At 36.3% G+C, this 19,953-nt stretch overlaps 4 protein-coding genes across 13 annotated transcripts; 2 read left to right on the top strand and 2 right to left on the bottom strand.

Annotated features, from left to right (window-relative positions):
• Window positions 1-1,534: 1,534 nt before the first annotated feature.
• LOC142548421 (protein EFFECTOR OF TRANSCRIPTION 2-like) lies at window positions 1,535-3,787 on the top strand. Its single transcript, XM_075656729.1, is given in 4 exon segments — window positions 1,535-1,776; window positions 2,108-2,140; window positions 2,142-2,483; window positions 2,796-3,787. Coding segments are annotated over 4 exon segments (1,305 nt in total). The 5' UTR covers window positions 1,535-1,671; the 3' UTR covers window positions 3,621-3,787.
• Window positions 3,788-3,845: 58 nt separating this feature from the next.
• LOC142548422 (uncharacterized) lies at window positions 3,846-7,889 on the bottom strand. Of its 5 annotated transcripts, none has more exons than XM_075656732.1 (8): window positions 7,304-7,854; window positions 7,103-7,188; window positions 6,433-6,511; window positions 6,295-6,354; window positions 6,007-6,128; window positions 5,861-5,932; window positions 5,656-5,768; window positions 3,846-4,173 (listed from the first exon to the last, which is right to left on the bottom strand). In XM_075656732.1, exons 1-7 carry the CDS (start codon window positions 7,655-7,657, stop codon window positions 5,666-5,668), a joined length of 876 nt encoding a protein of 291 aa, XP_075512847.1. In that variant the 5' UTR covers window positions 7,658-7,854; the 3' UTR covers window positions 3,846-4,173; window positions 5,656-5,665. The 5 variants fall into 5 exon arrangements, with proteins under 5 accessions (XP_075512847.1, XP_075512846.1, XP_075512848.1 ...); XM_075656731.1 differs by having other exon boundaries at window positions 3,846-4,123; XM_075656733.1 differs by lacking the exon at window positions 3,846-4,173 and adding an exon at window positions 4,216-4,361.
• A 237-nt stretch (window positions 7,890-8,126) lies between these two features.
• LOC142548417 (zinc protease PQQL-like) lies at window positions 8,127-15,814 on the top strand. 6 transcript variants are annotated; one of them, XR_012820966.1, is made up of 22 exons: window positions 8,128-8,453; window positions 8,582-8,828; window positions 8,914-9,039; window positions 9,135-9,272; window positions 9,363-9,497; window positions 9,603-9,860; window positions 9,925-10,062; window positions 10,185-10,254; window positions 10,339-10,552; window positions 10,773-10,878; window positions 11,213-11,446; window positions 12,118-12,282; window positions 12,364-12,513; window positions 12,593-12,684; window positions 12,846-12,927; window positions 13,130-13,213; window positions 13,301-13,417; window positions 13,487-13,597; window positions 13,776-13,856; window positions 14,831-15,025; window positions 15,256-15,424; window positions 15,508-15,814. XR_012820966.1 is itself a non-coding variant. In XM_075656720.1 (22 exons), exons 1-21 carry the CDS (start codon window positions 8,239-8,241, stop codon window positions 15,340-15,342), a joined length of 3,045 nt encoding a protein of 1,014 aa, XP_075512835.1. In that variant the 5' UTR covers window positions 8,128-8,238; the 3' UTR covers window positions 15,343-15,346; window positions 15,395-15,814. The 6 variants fall into 6 exon arrangements, 5 of the variants coding, with proteins under 5 accessions (XP_075512833.1, XP_075512835.1, XP_075512834.1 ...); XM_075656720.1 differs by having other exon boundaries at window positions 15,256-15,346; window positions 15,395-15,814; XM_075656719.1 differs by having other exon boundaries at window positions 15,256-15,814.
• Window positions 15,815-15,992: 178 nt separating this feature from the next.
• LOC142548425 (uncharacterized) lies at window positions 15,993-18,891 on the bottom strand. Its single transcript, XM_075656737.1, has 7 exons — window positions 18,665-18,891; window positions 18,468-18,529; window positions 18,251-18,334; window positions 17,435-17,489; window positions 16,758-16,893; window positions 16,415-16,465; window positions 15,993-16,283 (listed from the first exon to the last, which is right to left on the bottom strand). Exons 1-7 carry the CDS (start codon window positions 18,777-18,779, stop codon window positions 16,184-16,186), a joined length of 603 nt encoding a protein of 200 aa, XP_075512852.1. The 5' UTR covers window positions 18,780-18,891; the 3' UTR covers window positions 15,993-16,183.
• Between the last annotated feature and the right edge of the window lie 1,062 nt (window positions 18,892-19,953).

Below are 19,953 nucleotides of genomic sequence, written 5' to 3'. Positions count from 1 at the left end.
AATTGGTTATGCTGATGATGAGTATTTATCTGATCCACACAAGGCACGTTCCCAAACCGGATATGTATTTACTCGGGGAGGCATTGCAATTTATTGGTGTTCACAGAAACAAACACTCGTAACAACTAATCAAATCACGCCGAAATTATTGCACTACATGAAGCAAGTCGTGAATGTGTGTGGCTAAAATCAATGACCGAACATATCCAAATCTCATGTGGATTATCATTTGACAAGAAGTCTGTGACACTATATGAAGATAATGTTGCATGTGTTATTCAAATGAAAGAATGATACATAAAAAGCGATAAAACAAAACATATTCTCCCTAAGTTCTTCGCATTTACCCAAGAGCTTGATAAGAATAAAGATATTGATATTCGTCACATTCAGTTAAGTGAAAACTCATCAGATCTCTTCACAAAGACACTTCCTACGACATTGTTCAGAAAGCACATATATAATATTAGAATGCGTAATCCACGAAATTTGTGAAAAATCGTTCGTGCTAACATGATGGAAAGTTTACGTGACTGCACTTTTTTTCTCTTACTATGATTTTTATCCCAATAGATTTTTGCTAGTAAAGTTTTAAAGTAGACAATATAAAAACACGTAATGAAGACAACTATTGTATCATGATCATCATCACAAGAGGGAATGTTGAAAATAAGAATTCTAAATATTGAAAATTAGTGTGTGATGATATATCTAATTATCGATGTATTTATTTCTGGATTATTTCTAAAAAAATTCTATAAATATGTCTTTCAGTTTGTGAAAAAAACACAATTGAGTAGACAAAATTTTATAAAGTGTGTAGTTTAATATATTTTGTGAGTTTAAGATTTTTACTTTTACCATAAATTTTTACTAATAACATTTTTCTAAACAATAAAATTAAAAAATTCCGTCGGTGAATTATATTTAAGACATTGATCCAAAATATACAAACAGGACAATAGTAATCATTAACCAGCCCTACCACACAAATAATACACACACATTAAGTATGTATAATTTATTATATTTTTGAATATTATCTTATAGTAAAAAGGGACTTGATTTAAAAATTCTATATGCATAACTTAATAAATAAATAAATATAGATGATTTTTTTTAATGATATGAAAATCCACCGCAGCTATTCTTTGACACACACTAATTAAAACTCAAATTAGTGCAATAACCATAACCTACAAACCACGTTATTCAAATAAACCACATTAGACAATTCATGTATGACAATCTCGCTCGAGAAGATGTTGGTAGCATGAATTGAAGTCCTGATCATTGAACAAATGTTCACCTCCCTCCGCCAACTCGAACACTGATTTATTTATTAATAATAAGGGTCTTGATGTATTTTTCATTAATAAATAAAACGATATCTCTACCATACAAATTTTAACTTGGGCTCAAAAATATAATAATAATGGTATTAATTCTTGGGTTCTGTTCAAAAGATGGAATCGTAGGTTAATCGATAAAGCTCATGGGCCCAGTCCAAGATTATGCCCATTCCTCCCAAAAAGGCCCGATACAAGTGATAACCCATCAAAAATAATTTGGTTTTACGATTTAATTAATTTTGTGGGTAAAGCACTTCACTTCGGAGTGAGCTGCAAGTAACAGTCCGAATTTGAATCATGCAATACGGTTGAGTGGTCAATGGGAGCTCCGACCGCCATCACAGCCACCTCCGCCGCCGGGGGGAGGCTGAAGAGAGAAGAAGCCAGCTCCGTTAAACATGACTCAACTTTCTCTCAGTGGAAGGTTAGCAACTCACTCAGATCTTAGAATAGGAAGAAGTCTTACTTTTTAAAATCACGGGTTAGCTCGTACGAGGCACCGAATCCTGTTCTTGATTAAAGAAAATTGAATGTCAATTCCTTGAGATTAACAAGTTTTCATATCCTTACGAGCTTAATTTAAAACTCAAATAGGAGTTACTTGGGATTTGAAGTTCAGAGAATAGTCAAATGGCCCCTTAGCAAATTCCTAACGAATGAAGATTCAAAATGGGTAGTTGAATAAGGGAGTGAATAATGCTGAATTTTCTATGCGGAATCTCCACTATATTATTGTTCTACGTGATATCTGCTAGATTCTAATTGGAGCCTCTGATTGGAAAGACCTATTCATTGGGAAAAGAAGGGGCAGTAAGGTACAGGATACATAACCTCCCCAATTGCACTTCTTGTCCCGGAGTTTACGAACTGGGCGTAGGTATATCTCGCCCACGACTGGGGAGAGATGAGCGCAAACTTGACTCGAGTGCTGTGGTTCCTGTTTATCTTGGACAAGCTGACAATGTTCGGAATAGACTTCAGCAGTATGGTCGTGAAGGTGCACATTTGGGGAATCGATGTTCAAATGGTGAGGCAGTCGGCATTTATCAAAGCATTTGTTCCGATAGAGGCCCTGGTTTATTCACCGAGATATTCTCGAAAGGCTTCCAGATTGTTTATAGATGGGCTCCGGTAAGTTTTTCTTGGTTTGATGAGTGTAATTGAGCGTATCACTTTCTTCTGAGTTATTCAGCTTGTCGAAATCGAAATGTCTCTTCCTCTTCCCCAAAAATTGACAAAAAATTTGTGTGTTTACTAAAGCGGTCTTGCTCTTTTATTTATTACCTAAGTTCACTACTCTGTGTTATCATATTATCACTTGTAAGGTCTACTCTATGGCACTCATATATGTTTGTTACAACATTAGGACTCCATCACTATGTCCTTTATCCACGCACTTGTAGCCATTATTTCAGTTTTTTGTGCCTGAATTTCTTTCAATAGATGAAGAATAAGAAGGATGCCGAGATAACTGAAGCACTGCTCCTTGAAAAATTTGATTATGCATGGAACAGAGGAAGCAATGGTGCTCGTCGGACTGATGATATACTAAAGAAACTTGACCTCTACACAAGAGAATCTCTGTTTTCTCTTCTCTCCAAGAAGATAAGACTTTTCAATCGCAAGAGAGTAGGGATTGAAATAAAAAATTCTGAACCATTTTTCGTGGAGAACAGAGACGATTTATGCACTGATATATATAACAACAGAATATTTTCTAAAATTTTTAAAATTAGGAGGTCCCAGCCAATACTAGTGTCGTCTTCATACAGTTCTAGCAATGTATGTGGCGTTGCTATAGGCAATGGATCTGTTTGTACCGAGCCAAGAGTTGAGGGAAGAAAACGTTGTCCTGAGCACAAAGGTATGAAAGTTAATGGCTTTACTTCAAAGTTGAACATAGAGAGGAAGGATTCCTCCGATGGCTATCAAAATCATGGTTTGACCCACGGAGTTATCAATCAACCTTATTCTTTCGAGCTTCACATCAACAATAACAACCATTTACCTACCACTTGTGGTGTTATCTTGGATGATGGATCGCCTTGTAAGAGGCCGCCTACCCACAGAAATAAAAGATGTATGGTGCATAAAGGAAGAAGAGTTTCTCGATCAACACCAAAGTTTGTAGGAGAAGTGGAACAAAATTCTTTATGTAGCGGCAGGGATGTATGTGGAGTAAAAATCGAAGATGGACAGATTTGTACGAGACAACCTGTTTCTGGAAGAAAAAGGTGTAGTTTACACAAAGGCATGAAATGTTTTTGAGGTTACCTGCTGCAGAACTGTACTAAGAAAAAGGCAAGAACCTGCGAGGGAAGACAGTGCTATGCCTTATTTCTTTTTTCTTGCGGGAATTCTTTATAGGTCTTAATTATATGGTTTCTGAGAGTACTTATTTAAACTACAAAATCTTACAAACTTAGTTTTAATTACATCCAGTTTAAATAATTCGTAACATTCATTGATTGCATTCAAAATGAGTTCTTGCCATGCCCAAACACACATTTTCCTTTGTTATGAAGAAATATAGTCCATTTGTTCTACTAAAACAAGCTCATGTATCAAAGTAGAAGCGTGGACTATACAATTCAAGCATCATTCAAAGTATGTGCAGATTAACCCCTATGTTAAAACATGTGTGTTGCTCGAGAGATTTGTGTTTTAAGTATACTCTCAAGACTGTTCATCGCTGTCCCTTGTGCTGTTTTTGAGCCACTCAAGATAATCACTTCAGGCACCCTATGGGCAATGTAATCACTTCAGGCACCCTATGCACCAAAGCCATTTCATAAATAAAGAAAGTGTCGATGGATCATTTCTGTAAAAACAAAGATTTTTGAAGGGCAGCGGTATCGTGCACTCCAACATATATATATATTCTATATATAACTATCCGAGTTCAATGGTTTTTGCATCCGGTGATGTGCCCAAAATGGCCGTGATTGTCCTCGTCGTCTCTTTGAGCGACTCCGGTTCACATGGATAGACACTGGTCTTCAGCAAATACTTCAATTCCACACCAGATTAAAATATCCAAATGATTGATTAATATGCGTACAAAAAATGGAAAAAAATGATCTGATAATTTTAATCTTAGACAAGGGTTTATATAAAATACACAACCCGATACTCTTAAGATTGAGACTTGAATATAACTCAACCACAAAAGCTATCTCAAGGAGATGAAGATTCAAATTCATATATGCAACTCTCATGAACTTTATTCAGCCGATATGAGACATCTTAATGCATCCTCTTATGCTCAGGAATGAACAACTGGAACGTGAAGACAATAACGGGTGATCTAATTATAGGCAAGTCACTCCAATTATAGACAATCCAACACATAACCTGTGAGAGCTGTGCTCCAATATCATATTAAGATTGAGACTTTTATCTATCAACTCGAAAAGCTAACTTAGAGAAGAAAATTATCTAAATCCATATATACAACTTTTAAAAACTCTATCCAACCGACTTGTGACATCTTAACACGTACGTTGACCCAAAGGATACTGCTTCATTTGTAACAATGCTAAAGCATTTCATTAAAAATATTATAAACAAAAATACCAGGCTTCATGTGGAGCAGTGTTGAATCACTTCAATAATTAAATAAATTTTCTAACAGCACATGTTCAATTCCCGACAACTTCATAGCCGAATCTTTTGGCAAATCAAATTTCAATTATGTTTTCGTAAATTTGTTTCATCTAATTGAAAATATAAAATGAAAATTTAATCCTTATCAACGCATACCAGTCAAAGATATATTAAATAGTTATAGTGCAACTGGAAGAATAAATGTATTCAAAGAAAGATTGTTCTTCCCAAATTAAATAATCTTCTCTGGAAGGGAGATTAAAATGAGGTGCCCAAATTCCAATACATGCTACGTAAGTACGAACAAAAACATCTGAAGAGTTTCTTAGATCAAAACAAAAATGACAATCCTTTATTATCATTTATAGGTTTGTTTTCAATTGGGTTTTGAACCCGAGCCTCCCTTCCATACGTGAGACTTGGTACCAGATGAACATCGGCGAAAATGACAATCCTTTATTGGCAGGTGAACACAGGAATTTCGGGGAAGAAGATGAGGCTAAGAGAAAGACGATGACTAAACAAATTTGGGGCCAAAGTTTTCAACTTTTCTGAGAACATGACATAAAATTTCACACACACACACACAGTGAATCCCTTGCGGGTCTGTCCAAAACACGACCTTAAACTAAACCTACATAATCCAAGTAGTAACAGCTAAACAGATGAAAAGAATCACAGACACTCTGAATTTTACCTTACTGACCCTAAATCTTGTGAGTGGTGTAACCCACTTCCTCTGTTGTTAGTTTCTCGCTCCAATTTCCAAATTCAGTTCCACCAAACATCACTTGCTTGATTCCGATATAGCTGGAACATTTCAACACGAACAAATAAGAGATGTACGGGAAAACAAGAACTCAGATTTTAAAGAGATGATACATGCAGGTTTGGGCTCTTACTCGGAGCATAATTGTGTCAATGCGTTTATCAAAATATCCAAGAGCAATGGTTCACTTGTACCGATATCCACCCTGTCAATGTACAAGTCTATTCAAATATCTATAGACAAACCTGCCCTTAAGCCTCGAGGAGCCAAAAATATTACCAAATTCGAGCTAGGTTATCTTGAATTTCAAGGTCTCCAATGTTGTAAAATGTGGTTGGTGTAACATTAGCTCCTTGCACAGCATCATAACTCGGTCTTTTCTCCATTGGAGATTGTGACAGCTGCGGGAGATAGAGTGACAAATTACTATTTATACAATAACAATTCTATCCTTGTATAGTGAACAGAAGCTTTTTGCCAGTTTTCAGGACATCGTTTTTTGTGTGACTCCAATGATCGCTTTTGTTTCCAAGTATAGAAAGAAACATGTCTTTGAAGGAATCTTACTTGCATATTCATAGAATTGCATCCACCAAGCCGTCCAATAATGTGCCACGAACGAATAGTCTGGATAAAATTTAGATCAACTATATCACTGAGGTTTGGGGACAAAATACAAGAAAAATAAGCTACAGAGTCACTTACATCACGGATCAGAGAAATGTCTTTATCCAATGGGGTGTTATAGAACTCCAACCATATATATGAATTTGAGAAATCAAACCTGGCCTTGCGAACAAATAAGCCATTAAAAATTTCACTTTTATAAGATTTCTCGAAAGTCTCAACTTTTATGAAATTCTCAAAATCTTGAACATCAAACCCAAGATTGTGCACAACTAGTATGCAATCCATGAAAGTAGATCTGGACAAGTGAAGCAGAATGACAAAAGCATTTGGAAAAACATTATGAGCATTTATCAGATCAACGTCCAGAGGCTACTTCTATAAAAAAATGCTGGAGGAAGCATCTTAATAAGGAATCCAACGTTGTTTCAAATTGTATAAATATGAGCACTTTTCATCCCTTTTAGCTTAATATTTAGAGGGGAAATTGCAGACTCCTAGTTGGTCATATCACGATGACCGTGAGAGTCTTGTGCTGCAGGAATTGTTAAATGCACTCCACAGAAGCACAATATAACTTTTGCAATTGAATTTCCCCCTAAATCATAATGCTCTCTGGGGACAACTAGTTGCAGCATTCAATCTCCATTTATTTTGAAATGTTTAGTTATAATCTAATTTGTCTAGCACCAAAAACACAACCTTCTCACAGTCCAACCAACAATGTCAAAAGTCAACATCAACTTACTTATTAAATTTCACTTGCATGGGCTTAGAGGAACCAGTTTTTGTATGCAATATTTTGTTCTTTTTCCTTCTCAATCTGTCCTCCATCTGCCAAATTAGACAAACATGTAAGAAACTCCCATAAGCAAGGGCCAAAAAGAAAAATAAAATAGAAACGAAGAAATCGCAAGCCAATTTGATGGGGGACAAACTAGAAGCTTACTTTGAACCTCGCTTTTTCCGGGTTATCGATAAAAGAGCCAATAATCTCAGCAAACTCAGGGTCTTTATCATAATCCTTTCCTTCGTCTTCCCCACCTCTAAATCCCCCTCCACTCCATGGAATCTCGTCCTTATCCCCATAATCATCCTCGGATTCACCATCCTGATCACCATCAAAACCATTCATTTCAATCTGGGTTTGCAAATTCTTGGCCCTTAATCGGGTGACATATGAGCACAGTCTGGAAGCACAGTGGTTATTAATCGGAAGACTAGAAGCGAGTATCATTTTGCAGAAAATTGATGGAGGGAATGCTAGTGGAGGAGGTAAGCAGGACTGGAGGAGGATATACATTAGTTGAAAGGAAGTTCGGAAAACGGAAATGCACCTGCAAGTAGAGAAAGTGCAGAAAAGAGAAACTTAGTTCTGTTTCAGCTCCACGCCATTAATTCGAGAAAGGGAAAGAAATAAGAGACATGCCTGGAAGCGGCAACGGTGGGGTTTCGGCAGCGGAAAGTGCGATGATTTCGGAAATGGAACTTTTCTAGAAATTCAGTTTTACTAGATTTATTTTAATATTAATAATGTAGAGCCCAATTTCCCAGTTAAGCCCAGCTCATTTCAAATTTAACCATTACACACTTTTTTGTAATCTTATGATAGATAAAGTTTGTGAGTTAAGCCCAGACCAGACCAGACCAGCCCAATTTCAAATTAAACTATTGCACTCTTTAAGCCCAGACCAATTTCCCAGTTAAGCCCATTTTCCATTACGTTTGTTCGACTCGGGGAATTGACTCTTTTCAACGGTGTCAATTATTGGCATAGTTTGTGAACCTACCCACCCGAACAGGCAGGCAGGCATATTTAACGCAAACATGAATCCTTATTTCTGACAATAGGGGAAATTGGGATTTGAGATAACGGAAATTGAAATGGATTTGTTACCGGGAGACTCGCCGCAGGTTCTGGGCAAGAGGAAACCGCGCTTCCGCTCCTTGAAGCTCCTCAATGTCAATTATGACGACTTACTGTCGAAGACTCCGTACGCCGCTGACTATGGCCGCCTCGCCAACGGCCTCACTTACTATGTCCGCTCCAATTCCAAGCCAAAAATGCGCGCCGCTCTTGCACTCGTCGTCAAGGTTGGGTACGTACGCTTTTATTTCTAACAATTCTTCAACTAAAATTCGACTTCTTTTTCATCCTTGTAAATTGATCGTTCGTTCTCTTCAAATGATTGACCGTCCACTAACCTCGGCTTTTGACTCATGGCAGTTCAGTTTTGGAAGAGGAGGAAGAGCGTGGAGTCGCTCATATAGTTGAGCATTTAGCTTTCAGTGCAACTACAAAATACACCAATCATGATATTGTTAAATTTCTCGAAAGTATTGGCGCTGAATTCGGTGCCTGTCAGAACGCGGTAACTTCAGCGGATGAAACTGTTTATGAGTTATTTGTTCCTGTTGACAAGCCTCAATTATTATCTCAGGCTATTTCAATTTTGGCGGAGTTCAGTTCTGAGGTACGGGTTTGTTTCATTTATATACTTTGTAGCATACTGTGTGTTTATAATTTTTTCAAACACTGCCACGGCTTTTGTAGCACAGGTTCGTGTATCAGCTAGTGACTTGGAAAAAGAAAGGGGAGCTGTCATGGAAGAGTATCGAGGAAGCCGAAATGCTAATGGAAGGATGCAAGAAGCACATTGGGTTCTCATGATGGAGGGATCAAAGGTAATGCCTTCTCTTTATCTGGTTTTTCATAACATGGACCAGGCCATTAGTTCCTGAAACATTATGGCGGGCATAATCTCCTTGTCTGGTAGCAGTATGCAGAGCGTTTACCAATTGGACTAGAAAAGGTGATTCGCACAGTTTCCCCTGAGATTGTAAAGAGGTTCTATAAGAAGTGGTACCAAATGCAAAATATGGCTGTAATTGCTGTAGGAGATTTTCCTGATACACAGGTTAGACGTTTCTGAAAGCTACTATATTTTTTTGGAAAAATTACCTTTCCAATCATGTTAATTGGCTGCTTTGCTACTTCTCCATGGTAGAGTGTTATTGAGTTGATAAAGACTCACTTTGAAGACAAAATTCCAGATGTTGGTCCTACAGCCATGCCACGCTTTACAGTACCTTCACACGAGTTGCCACGCTTTTCAATCTTTGTGGAATCTGAAGCAGCTGGGGTCAGAATATGGATTCTCCATCTACTTCTGCAGTTTTTGATTCCATTGCCTTTTGTAGGCTACATAGATATATCTAGCCTGATATTGTAATCATAAATGTGACAGTCGGCAGTGATGATCAGTTGCAAGGTTCAGGTCGATGAGCTGAAAACCGTGAAGGATTATCGGAATTTACTCTCTGAATCCATGTTTTTTCATGCTCTGAACCAAAGGTTCTTTAAATTATCTCGTAAGAGGGATCCACCATACTTTTCATGCTCAGCTGCGGCAGATGTTCTGGTTCGTCAAACGAAGGCCTATATAATGACGTCATCATGTAAGGAAAATGGGACTATTGAAGCATTGGAATCAATGCTGACAGAGGTTAGTCTTTTATCCCATTGAACTAGCAATTTAGTTGTACAGATCACTTATGCATCTATTTTAGGTTGCAAGGGTTCGAATACATGGATTTTCTGAACGGGAAATATCTGTTGCCCGTGATATGTTACTATCAGAGATTGAATCTGTGTATCTAGAGCGAGATCAAATGCAATCCACCAATTTACGAGATGAATATATGCAGGTAAGTGATGTTCTCTTACTCGCCACGACTTCCACTTTTTAGTCTTTGCATTATTGAAAGTTCCATTTTGAGTATCCAAACAAACTCTTGCTTCATGTCAGCCTTCCTATTTTGTTATGCAGCATTTTCTTCGAAACGAACCTGTTGTTGGGATTGAGTACGAGGCTCAACTTCACAAATCTCTTTTACCCTGTGAGCATTTGACAACTCTTTTCTTCTGGGCTTATCAATAGCATAATGTTGCAATATTGACATGTTTTATCTATGTGGTGGTAGATGTATCAGCTTCTGAGGTATCCAAATATGCAGAAAATTTCCGTACATCATGTGGCTGTGTTATAAAAACAATTGAGCCTCAATCAACTGCTACGGTGAATGATTTGAGCACTGTTGTTTCTCGGGTCAATTCTTTTGAGGAGAGACAAAACATTCCTTTTTGGGACGAAGAACACATCCCAGAGGAAATCATTGGGGCAAAGCCAACTTCAGGGTAAGCTTAGAATCCCTTGACAGTGAAACAGGATGTTACTTGAACTTGTAGTCCAAGTCAAGTAGCACCTTCTTCCACTGATTCGTCATCGGTTCCAATACCCCTGCTCATATCTCTTACAGGAGAAAGTGCTCTCATGAGTACATCGTACATTTAGATGCAGAAACTTGGCAATTTTCAATTACATAATTGTTTGATTTTAGATTTTTACTTTTACCAGTCATGTGGCACATCAGTTTGAATATCCTGGCATCGGCGCAACTGAGTTGATCCTTTCTAACGGAATGCATATTTGCTATAAATGCACGGACTTCCTTGATGACGAGGTAACGTTACTTTTGCTTGACCTGTGTTTCAAGCTGCATAAGTATTTAGCTATTTGAGCTCATGCGTTGTGGATATAGGTCTTCATAATTGAATTGTTTGTCCTTTATCATGTGTGTTTTCTCTCTTCATGTCTTCCAACTATTCAAAATTTAACAGACATGTATCTGAACGATGGAAGATTGAACCTTGAGATTTATTATACTTGAAACACTCTACAGGCCATAACAGGGGAAAGGAAATAAATATTTACATTGGAGCTGAAAGTGTTGCATTATTTCCCATGCTGGAAAATATGCAGCTCTAAAATGTTTGCAATTAACTACTTGTCAATAGATTCTATTCACAGGTTTTTCGTATGGGGGTCTATCTGAACTCCAAGAATGCGAATATTTCTCATGTTCAATGGGTCCAACTATTGCTGGAGAAATTGGTGTTTTTGGATATAGACCTTCAGTGCTTATGGATATGCTTGCTGGTAAAAGAGCTGAAGTCGGCACCAAACTGGGAGCATATATGCGAAGTTTTTCTGGTGATTGCTCGCCTTCAGACTTGGAGACTGCACTGCAGGTATGTCTGTTGAATTGCCTATCATACAATCTTCTCTTCCTTTCAATTTCAGCAGTCCATAAGTCATTTTGTTAATGTGGATATTCTTTTGGGATGTTTTTTTTACTGTCTGATTTATCAGTGTTAGATTAATATCTGTATTGTATCATTGCGAGCATTTTATAGTCTCACAGTATGACAACAACATATAATGGAAAAGCAAAATGCTATTCTCACATTTAATGAAATTATATTATGTTCTTTAACCATGTATTTTCTCTCATCGCATTGCAAATTGTATTTTCTGTTGATTCTTGTTTTCAAACTTGAGAGTTTGGGGTAGTGCTCATATTGAACTTTCTCATTATTTTACTTTTCTTTGTTTTTCCTTTTTGTATTTGCTCAAGATTCTAGTACCTACATCGAGTTTGCCAAAGTAGCTGGCCCTTCAGAAAGTATGGTATGAAGCAATAGTTTATCACCACTCCTGCCAGGCGAAAAGTTGTGCATACTCTTGCAGTATTTTTAAGTGCCTTGCTCTGCTTGCTTAGGTTTTTTTCATTTCTACAGTTGGCTTTCTTTGATTGCCTTTCTGTTTCGCTCATATTAGGTTTTTTCACTGTTGGTTTTTCTTGTTCGAGTAATGCCCAGGTAATATTCCTGTATAAATGTTATTAATTTCTCTCTTCCAGTTGGTCTATCAACTCTTCATGACTAACCTAGAACCTAGTGAAGAAGATGTGAAAATAGTTATGCAAATGGCAGAAGAATCTGTACGTGCTCAAGAGAGAGATCCTTTTAATGCATTTGCAAATCGCGTGAGGGAGCTAAACTATGGAAGTTCTTATTTTTTCAGAGTAAGCTAGCTAAAGTTATTAGGTTTTTCAATTATTCAGTGTTTCCCTAAACATTACATATTAATTGATGTTTCCTTGCAGCCAATTAAAATTGGTGACATTCAGAAAGTTGATCCACTCAAATCATGTGAATATTTTAACAATTGTTTTAAGGATCCATCGACTTTTACAGTTGTTCTTGTTGGAAACATTGACCCTGCTATTGCTTTCCCTCTGATTTTGCAGTATTTGGTCAGTGCTGGCTGTCCCTCTCAACCTTTTTTTGGTGATATGGATGTACTGCCTTACATGCTTTGTCTTTTTTACACAGGGTGGGATCCCTAGACCTCCTGAGCCAATTTTGAATTTCAAACGAGATGAGCTTCAAGGCTTACCATTTACTTTCCCCTCCACTGTAATTAGGTCGATATAACATATCTTCGAGCTATGAACAATTTCTTTCACGATAAGTAACATCAATTGGATTTTGGTTGGGAAATGGAACTAACCATTCTAAGATTTATCCTCATCTTTATTACCTTCCAACTGATATTTCATCTCTACTTTTCTTTGGTACCCTGCAGAGAAGTAGTTCATAGTCCCATGGTGGAAGCCCAGTGCTCCGTCCAGCTATGCTTTCCCGTTGAGCTCAATGACGATAACATGGTAATGACGTACCTTTACAACGTTTTTTTGATCTATCTGGGAATTGGGACTTCTTTTGTATTTATCCGATATAAATATTTGAGCTCAATGATGATAACATTGTAATGACGTACCTTTACAACGTTATTTTGATCTATCTAGGAATTGGGACTTCTTTGTTTTTCCTAACTTCAGAATTATGTTTACTTCTCATATACTGCAGATGGAAGATGTTCATTTGGTTGGATTCATGAGCAAGCTTCTGGAAACAAAAATAGTACAAGTCCTCCGATTTAAGCTTGGACAGGTCTTCCTTGTTGTATTTCATCTTCTCCGAGTTCTTTAACCAAGGGTATATGTTGCTAAGCTTTCAATTAAATAATGTATATCTCAGATTTACTCTGCTGGAGTTTCTGTCTTCCTCGGTGGTAACAAACCTTCAAGAATTGGTAACATTCGTGGTGACATAAGTGTTAATTTTTCATGTGATCCTGACATCTCTTCAACACTGGTGAGCTTCTTCCACTTTAATGATTTGCTCCAGTTAAGCTGATATCTGAAATCGCAGTTCAATACACAGGTCAATCTTGCCTTAGATGAAATTTTGCAACTTCAAGAAAGGGGTCCTTCTATTGATGATGTGTTAACCATCCTCGAAATTGAACAAAGGGCCCACGAAAATGGATCACAGGTATTTGTATTCTAAAAGTATTACATGTATAATGCTTATATTCCATGTGGTTTCTTGCTTAAATGACAATGGATGTATTGAATCCATTCTACTTAATTATGATATTTGCATTTACAGCTTTTTGCTAAGTTTTATGAATTTTCCATGCCATAGGTTACACGAATTCTTGTTCTTGTAGGAGAACTCTTATTGGTTGGAGAGGATTCTTCGCAGCTATCAGTCAAGGCTTTATTCTGGTGATGTCGGTGCTTCGTTTCAGGTTGAATACACTGTTCTATTTGATCTTTCTTTGGAAGCTACTGTTACTGTTTCAAGCTGTTGGTATTTGTCAACTCAAAATTGTGTTTCTTATACATTATATGTTGTTGAGTGTGGAATTTTTCTTGTTTAGATAATCCAGCAAAAAAAATTGCTAATAAGCTTTTTTGTGATGAACATCCTGTAATCATTTGTTTACTTTTTTACTCGTTCTATTATTGAGCAAAATTCGGCATTATGATCATCACCTTTGGATTCTAAACTGCAAATGTGTACGCACCTGCATTTAAGACAAATATTTATTCCATATAATCCTGACCAGACATTCACCTGCATATGCCCTCGGACTTTGTAAATGAGCTCTTGAATTCATACTGCTTTATTGAATTTATTGTTGTTTGTTTCGTGTGCTTGCAACACTGAGAGATGGCCATTGACTATTGTGCTCAGAACTACATCTGTAGTCTATAGCTCTTAGTTTTCGGACATTCTTGGTTTGATGGTTCAATGTCTCTTGGCTGTTTAGATCTTCACGCAAGTAATTTCAAATTTTTTCTTTAGCATTGCATTATTCTAGAGGTAGGATTAAACCCCCCCAAACTTGTATATACAGGTTAGGTTCTGCCTAATCCTCCGCTACTTGGCACTTGAGTTGAGCAAATTGATCAACATACTAAATACTTTTGGCGTCCATCCATTATTGGTGGAAGAACCATCTGGCTAGAGTTTCAAAGATCCTCTTGGAAAGAAATCTATGAACAGTTGAATCTTATCACCTCCATTTCGTGCTGTAAAATAAACACATGAATAAAGTAAAAAATAAGTGTGTGCTGTTTCCTTCTTCCCATGATTGCCATTTGATGGAATAATATGTGTGCTGTGTCCTTCTTCCCATGATTGCCATTTGACGGAATAATACTTTTTTCTAAACAATTAGTCTCCAAGTTATCTTTTTCTGGTTAATCTTACTTGCAGCTTCAAGATGAGGGTCGTACAAGAGTAAGAAACACCTTGAGTCCTTTAACAGCCCAATCAGCATTGCAAAGGATTATTCCTTTTCCTTGTACAAAGCAGTATACGGTAGTAATTCTAATGCCTCAGACATCTCGATTTAAGTGGATAAAACCATTTATCAGTTCTGTCCCAACTCATTATTGTAGGGATGCCAAGGTCAGTACTGTTATTATGCTAATCTTTTTTCTCCCCCCCTTGAAAACAGTTAATATACCATTCTTCAATCCAACAGGTTCTGAAGTTTCATTTATTCCATATAGATTTATTATACCAAAATTAGTCATCGTCTCACATATCTTTAGTTACGTTTATTCCCATTCATATTGATTCTGTTTATTCCTTGTTAATTTGCACATTTTCGTACAAACCCGTTTTCTATGCTGCAGATTTTAGCTGGCATTTCTGGCGTTGCAATTTTGGCTCTTAGTTTATGGAGATACTGGCGACGAGCTCCCGATCCTAATCCACGGTGATGCAGTCATCAAGACTTGGTGATATACAAAAGGATTCATTTACCATACAGAGACCGGGTTTCTGTGGAAATTTTTGCGAAAGGTGAATGGAATTCTCATCAATTTGTGGATTTTGACCGGAACAAACACTAAATGATTCAAATTTCTGCAAATGACCGCTTACAGGCAGGATAGTTGATAGCCGCTTACAGGCATGATAGTTGATACAACCAGAACCCAAGACTCTATCGGTGAAACCAGAAGTGCTGCTATTCAGTGATTCTCTTTGTTACTCGAGAAGTATTGTGATACCCATGATTGTTATTATGTCTTCAATGTCAGTGCTCTCATACAGGATAGACTCAACCAACGCAAGCCTTACAGTCCCAGTAACGATGTTTTTTTTTTATTATTGCTGTTGTTTAATGTGTTCTTTAAAACTATGATGTACATAGGATTTATATATTAATACTTTAGTAGTGCATTTTCATTAGACTTTTAAATCCATCTAAATCATGCATTTGCCACTAAGAAAAGTAGACAAATGGTCATGCTTCAGGAGCATAATAATGTTAAGGCAATTGTGAATTAATTGTAACGAAGATAAACTTGAATCACTAAAAATTTTAGAAGTAAAAGAAATCCTGACGATAAAATAAAAAATCAACCTCTGTATACGATATGGTTCGATTCGTGCCTGGAATATAAACCATATTTTTACAGTCGTAGGAAGGAAGATGCAAGCATATATACATGAGACGGTATTGCAATTGAAACAGTAGATATGATTTGAACCGATCACAACTGCTGTACGTTTAGATTAAACCGATAATAATGACCAACTTAAGTACATGAGTGGTTCTCAATAAGCCTTGTAAGCATACATATATCCACGAAGTTTCCTAAGTTCTTCGAATGACTGCTTGAGTAAATGATCTACATAAAGGCAGACTGCAGTTCCACTACAATTTGGGAAAGCATTGGTGCGGTGTTAATAAACTTAACCATGTCAGGCATGTCGGGGTTGCAAGCTTGAAAACCACATTATTCCACAGTTGTATAAAAAACATCAAAAGCAAGGTGTAGGGTTTACCTGAGTGGCCCTAGAGGAAGCCACATTGCATCCCACCGAAACTTTGTCAACCTGCAGTACAGTCATTTTTTTTTAAGTTCAACCCCAAAATTGATACAGTTATCATCACGACAGCAGATGCATTCTGAAGTTGGTGATTGTAGTCTTGCAACCAATTCAAGCATCAGTAGTCACAATAACGTCACAAATCCTTGTATTTAAGACCAATATGACGCTGTAACTTGGTCATTTTTCATTGAAGATAAAATATATCCACCGTAAGTTTTAACCAACGAACTTTTTATCTGAGAAAAAAAATGAAGACTCTGGAAAATAATTGGTGATTCCAACACTTAAAAGCTACCTCAGCATGTGGTGCAACCAAAAGATCGCCAACAATGTCCCAGGTAATATAGAGTACCACAACCACAGATGATGGTGTTTTGAATTGTGCATTAAGCCAGTGATGAGCATCAGGCACACTATAACAGCTGCTAAATCTGTGGCACAATTAACAGCGTTGTATCATTTTCATTCACTCTATAAATGGTATATAATTCACCAAACAAGAATAAGACAAATCGGAAGCATCAAATTTGTTCAATAGGTCTATTGCAAATTGTGACAGGCCATGGGATAGCAGTAAGGTTGCTCCATTTTATCATGGATGTTCAAATTGACAAGGTCTTAAAATTTAGTCTTTAGAACTCCGAATGACTGGGATCTCATGAATTAAGCATGCCCTTTAGGCTATATGGAGGGGGGAAATGATCCCGTACGTTGGCATCTAATTAGCTCTGGTAGATTGTCAAAGTTGGTATCAAATGGAAATTAGATCGAAAATCTTGATCCACGGCTTCCTAAATGCTTCACAGAAAGGAAAGCTTGTAGAACTAATTAATAAGAGTAGGTATGTTGCGACATTGACATAATATGAACCTCTCCTAACCGACTTATTCTAGGAACAATGATCTCATCTTCCATGCCTCAATAAGGACAGTACAAAACCAAAATTAAATTTATAAACAAGAGCTTTCAAACCTGCAGCCACTATGCTCCAAGAATCAACCTCGTACATAAAGTAAGCATGAAAACGCTGCATGTGAGATAGAAATGACAAACATCAACATGAGAATCGGTACGGGATAGACGCCAGTTCATTTTCCAACGGTTTGCTAATCTTTTCCTAGAGTGTGGAATAAAAAATCCAACCGTGTTGTGTGTGTGTCCATTTTCCAAGATCTTTTCATTCTTTAAACGGGGTTTTATTATTAGGAAAATTGAAAAAAATAATTCAGTTGATCATTCCCAGACTGCTAAAAAACAACTAATAGATATTGTTGCTTGATATTCAAAGATAAATATAAGATTAAAAAAATGAGAAGGTTAAAACAAAAACAAAAAAAAATAGAAAGAGAGAAATCAATTCCAGTTCGTACTAGTTTGATCTGTATATTCAATTTTATTAGGACTGTAATTCGAATAGTTAAAAGACAATTTTGATTGTACTTTATGGTGTGTTTTCAGGCATTGATATCAACAGAATCATCGTCAAGATGGGGAGATCCAAAAAATTGCTGTGAAGGCCTGCCTTTTGCTATTGCAGACTTCATTGCTATCATTAAGTAACATAAAATACAAATAGAGCAACAACGAAGATTCAAATATTAATGTGTCACTCTCAAAGATACATAAGCCAGGCTCATGATATTAGAGTTTTTACAATTTCGAATCCTTGGTAAAACAATTACCACACGATGTGAATGGTGAACATATACAAGTGCACATTAACAGCAAAATACGTAAAAACGAATACTTATAATTGTGTTCCAGTAGTGAATGACTAGATGAAAATACCAGTTCCCACGGAGAATAAGTCTGTTGATAGATTGAGAACATGAGGAAAGACACATAACATAATATCATACCGCCGAACACACCCTGGCACGCATAAAAAACCTCGATTAACACACAATCAAGAAGAAATTCGAACTGATCCAACCTCATCAACAAAGTGAATCGCAATAACTAACACACTGCACAAATAGAATACAGCATTCATCATAGTCCATACCCTCCATATAAAAGATTGATAAGCTTGACTCTTCTCAAAGGATCGAACCAAATCTTCTTGCTCTGCACACATTCACGCGCACATAGAATTTAAGTAAAAGCGAGTGAAACGATTCGACTAAAAGCTGAATATTCAACCTTCCAAACCAAGCTGAAATTCGTAACAAAAAATTGTTAAGACAGAGCAAAATCACAGACCTTGGGAGTCGATGGGGCGAGAATCGTCGCGTGTGGGGAGGGATAAATCCTTGCTGTAGAAATCCTCGTCATGTGAACGAATTTTCCTCCATTTCCTCGAGACCAACTGCATCATTTGAAATTGAAAGCAAGCAGCTCCTTGCAAATCACCTGTGATTCTAACAATCTTTACTTCCCTGAAAACACAATAGTAGGCAGACCGTTTCGCAGCTTATACATCTTAATATTTTTTAATAAAAAATAATACTTGAGTGTAAAAATTTGTGTAAGATAGTCACGTATCGTATTTTGTGATAAAGATTTATTTGGATTATTCATAAAAATATATTATTTTTTATGCTAAAAATATTGTTTTTTATTGTGAATATCGGTAGGGTTGACCCGTCTCACAGATAAAAATTCGTGAGATCGTCTCACAAGAAACCTACTCTACTTTAAGTTCGATTGCAAATCGGTTTAATAACAAGTTTTTTTTAAAAAAATACAATTGAATTGCTAATTGATTAAAATTCTCAGCGGTTGTTTAAAATAATTTATAAGTTGTTTTAGGAGTTTATAAATTCTGAAACATTATTTTAAAAATAAATAGTTAAAGTATTTGTATGGATTTAAAATATATCAATGTGTTCAATAAGTGAGTGACACACTATCGATCATGTAATTATACACGATATATTATGTAAAATAGTTTATAATTTTAATATTAAAAAATAAATCTATTTATATTTATAAAAATCGATCTACTTTTTTTATATATCTTAATAAAAAGATAAAACATGATTTTATTTTAAATTCAATAAAAAAACAAATTGATAAAAGTGAAGATTAAAGAAGATGTAATAGGATATTTTTTAGAACTGAAATATTAAGATAAGATTTTTCTGAAAAAAGTGGTGTATCTAAACTTTTTTTAAAATAGTTTTTAAGATGTTTGATAGCTTAATTTGACCGTTCATTTTGACAGTTTATTAGTTTTTTGTAAGCTCTCTCTCAAATATCATTTAAGTTTAAAGCACATTTTGCATTTTGTGTTGCAACTTGCAAATGCTTTGCTTCATTTGAGGCTTTGAGTATAAATTTCAAGAGTAGGTTTTTTGTGAGACGGTCTAACAAATCTTTATCTGTGAGTCGGGTCAACCTTACTGATAGCACAATAAAAGTAATAATCTTCGCATAAAAAGTAATAATTTTTCATGGATGACCCAAATAAGATACTCGTCTCACAAAATACGACTCATAAGACCGTCTCATACAAGTTTTTGCCAAATTACAATGGCTTTTAAATTTTC

This window comes from Primulina tabacum, chromosome 6 (genome assembly GCF_025594145.1).
Source record: "Primulina tabacum isolate GXHZ01 chromosome 6, ASM2559414v2, whole genome shotgun sequence".
Classification (NCBI taxonomy): domain Eukaryota; kingdom Viridiplantae; phylum Streptophyta; class Magnoliopsida; order Lamiales; family Gesneriaceae; genus Primulina; species Primulina tabacum.
Note: the sequence above shows the minus strand (reverse complement) of the source record. Positions and strands in the feature narration are given on the sequence as shown.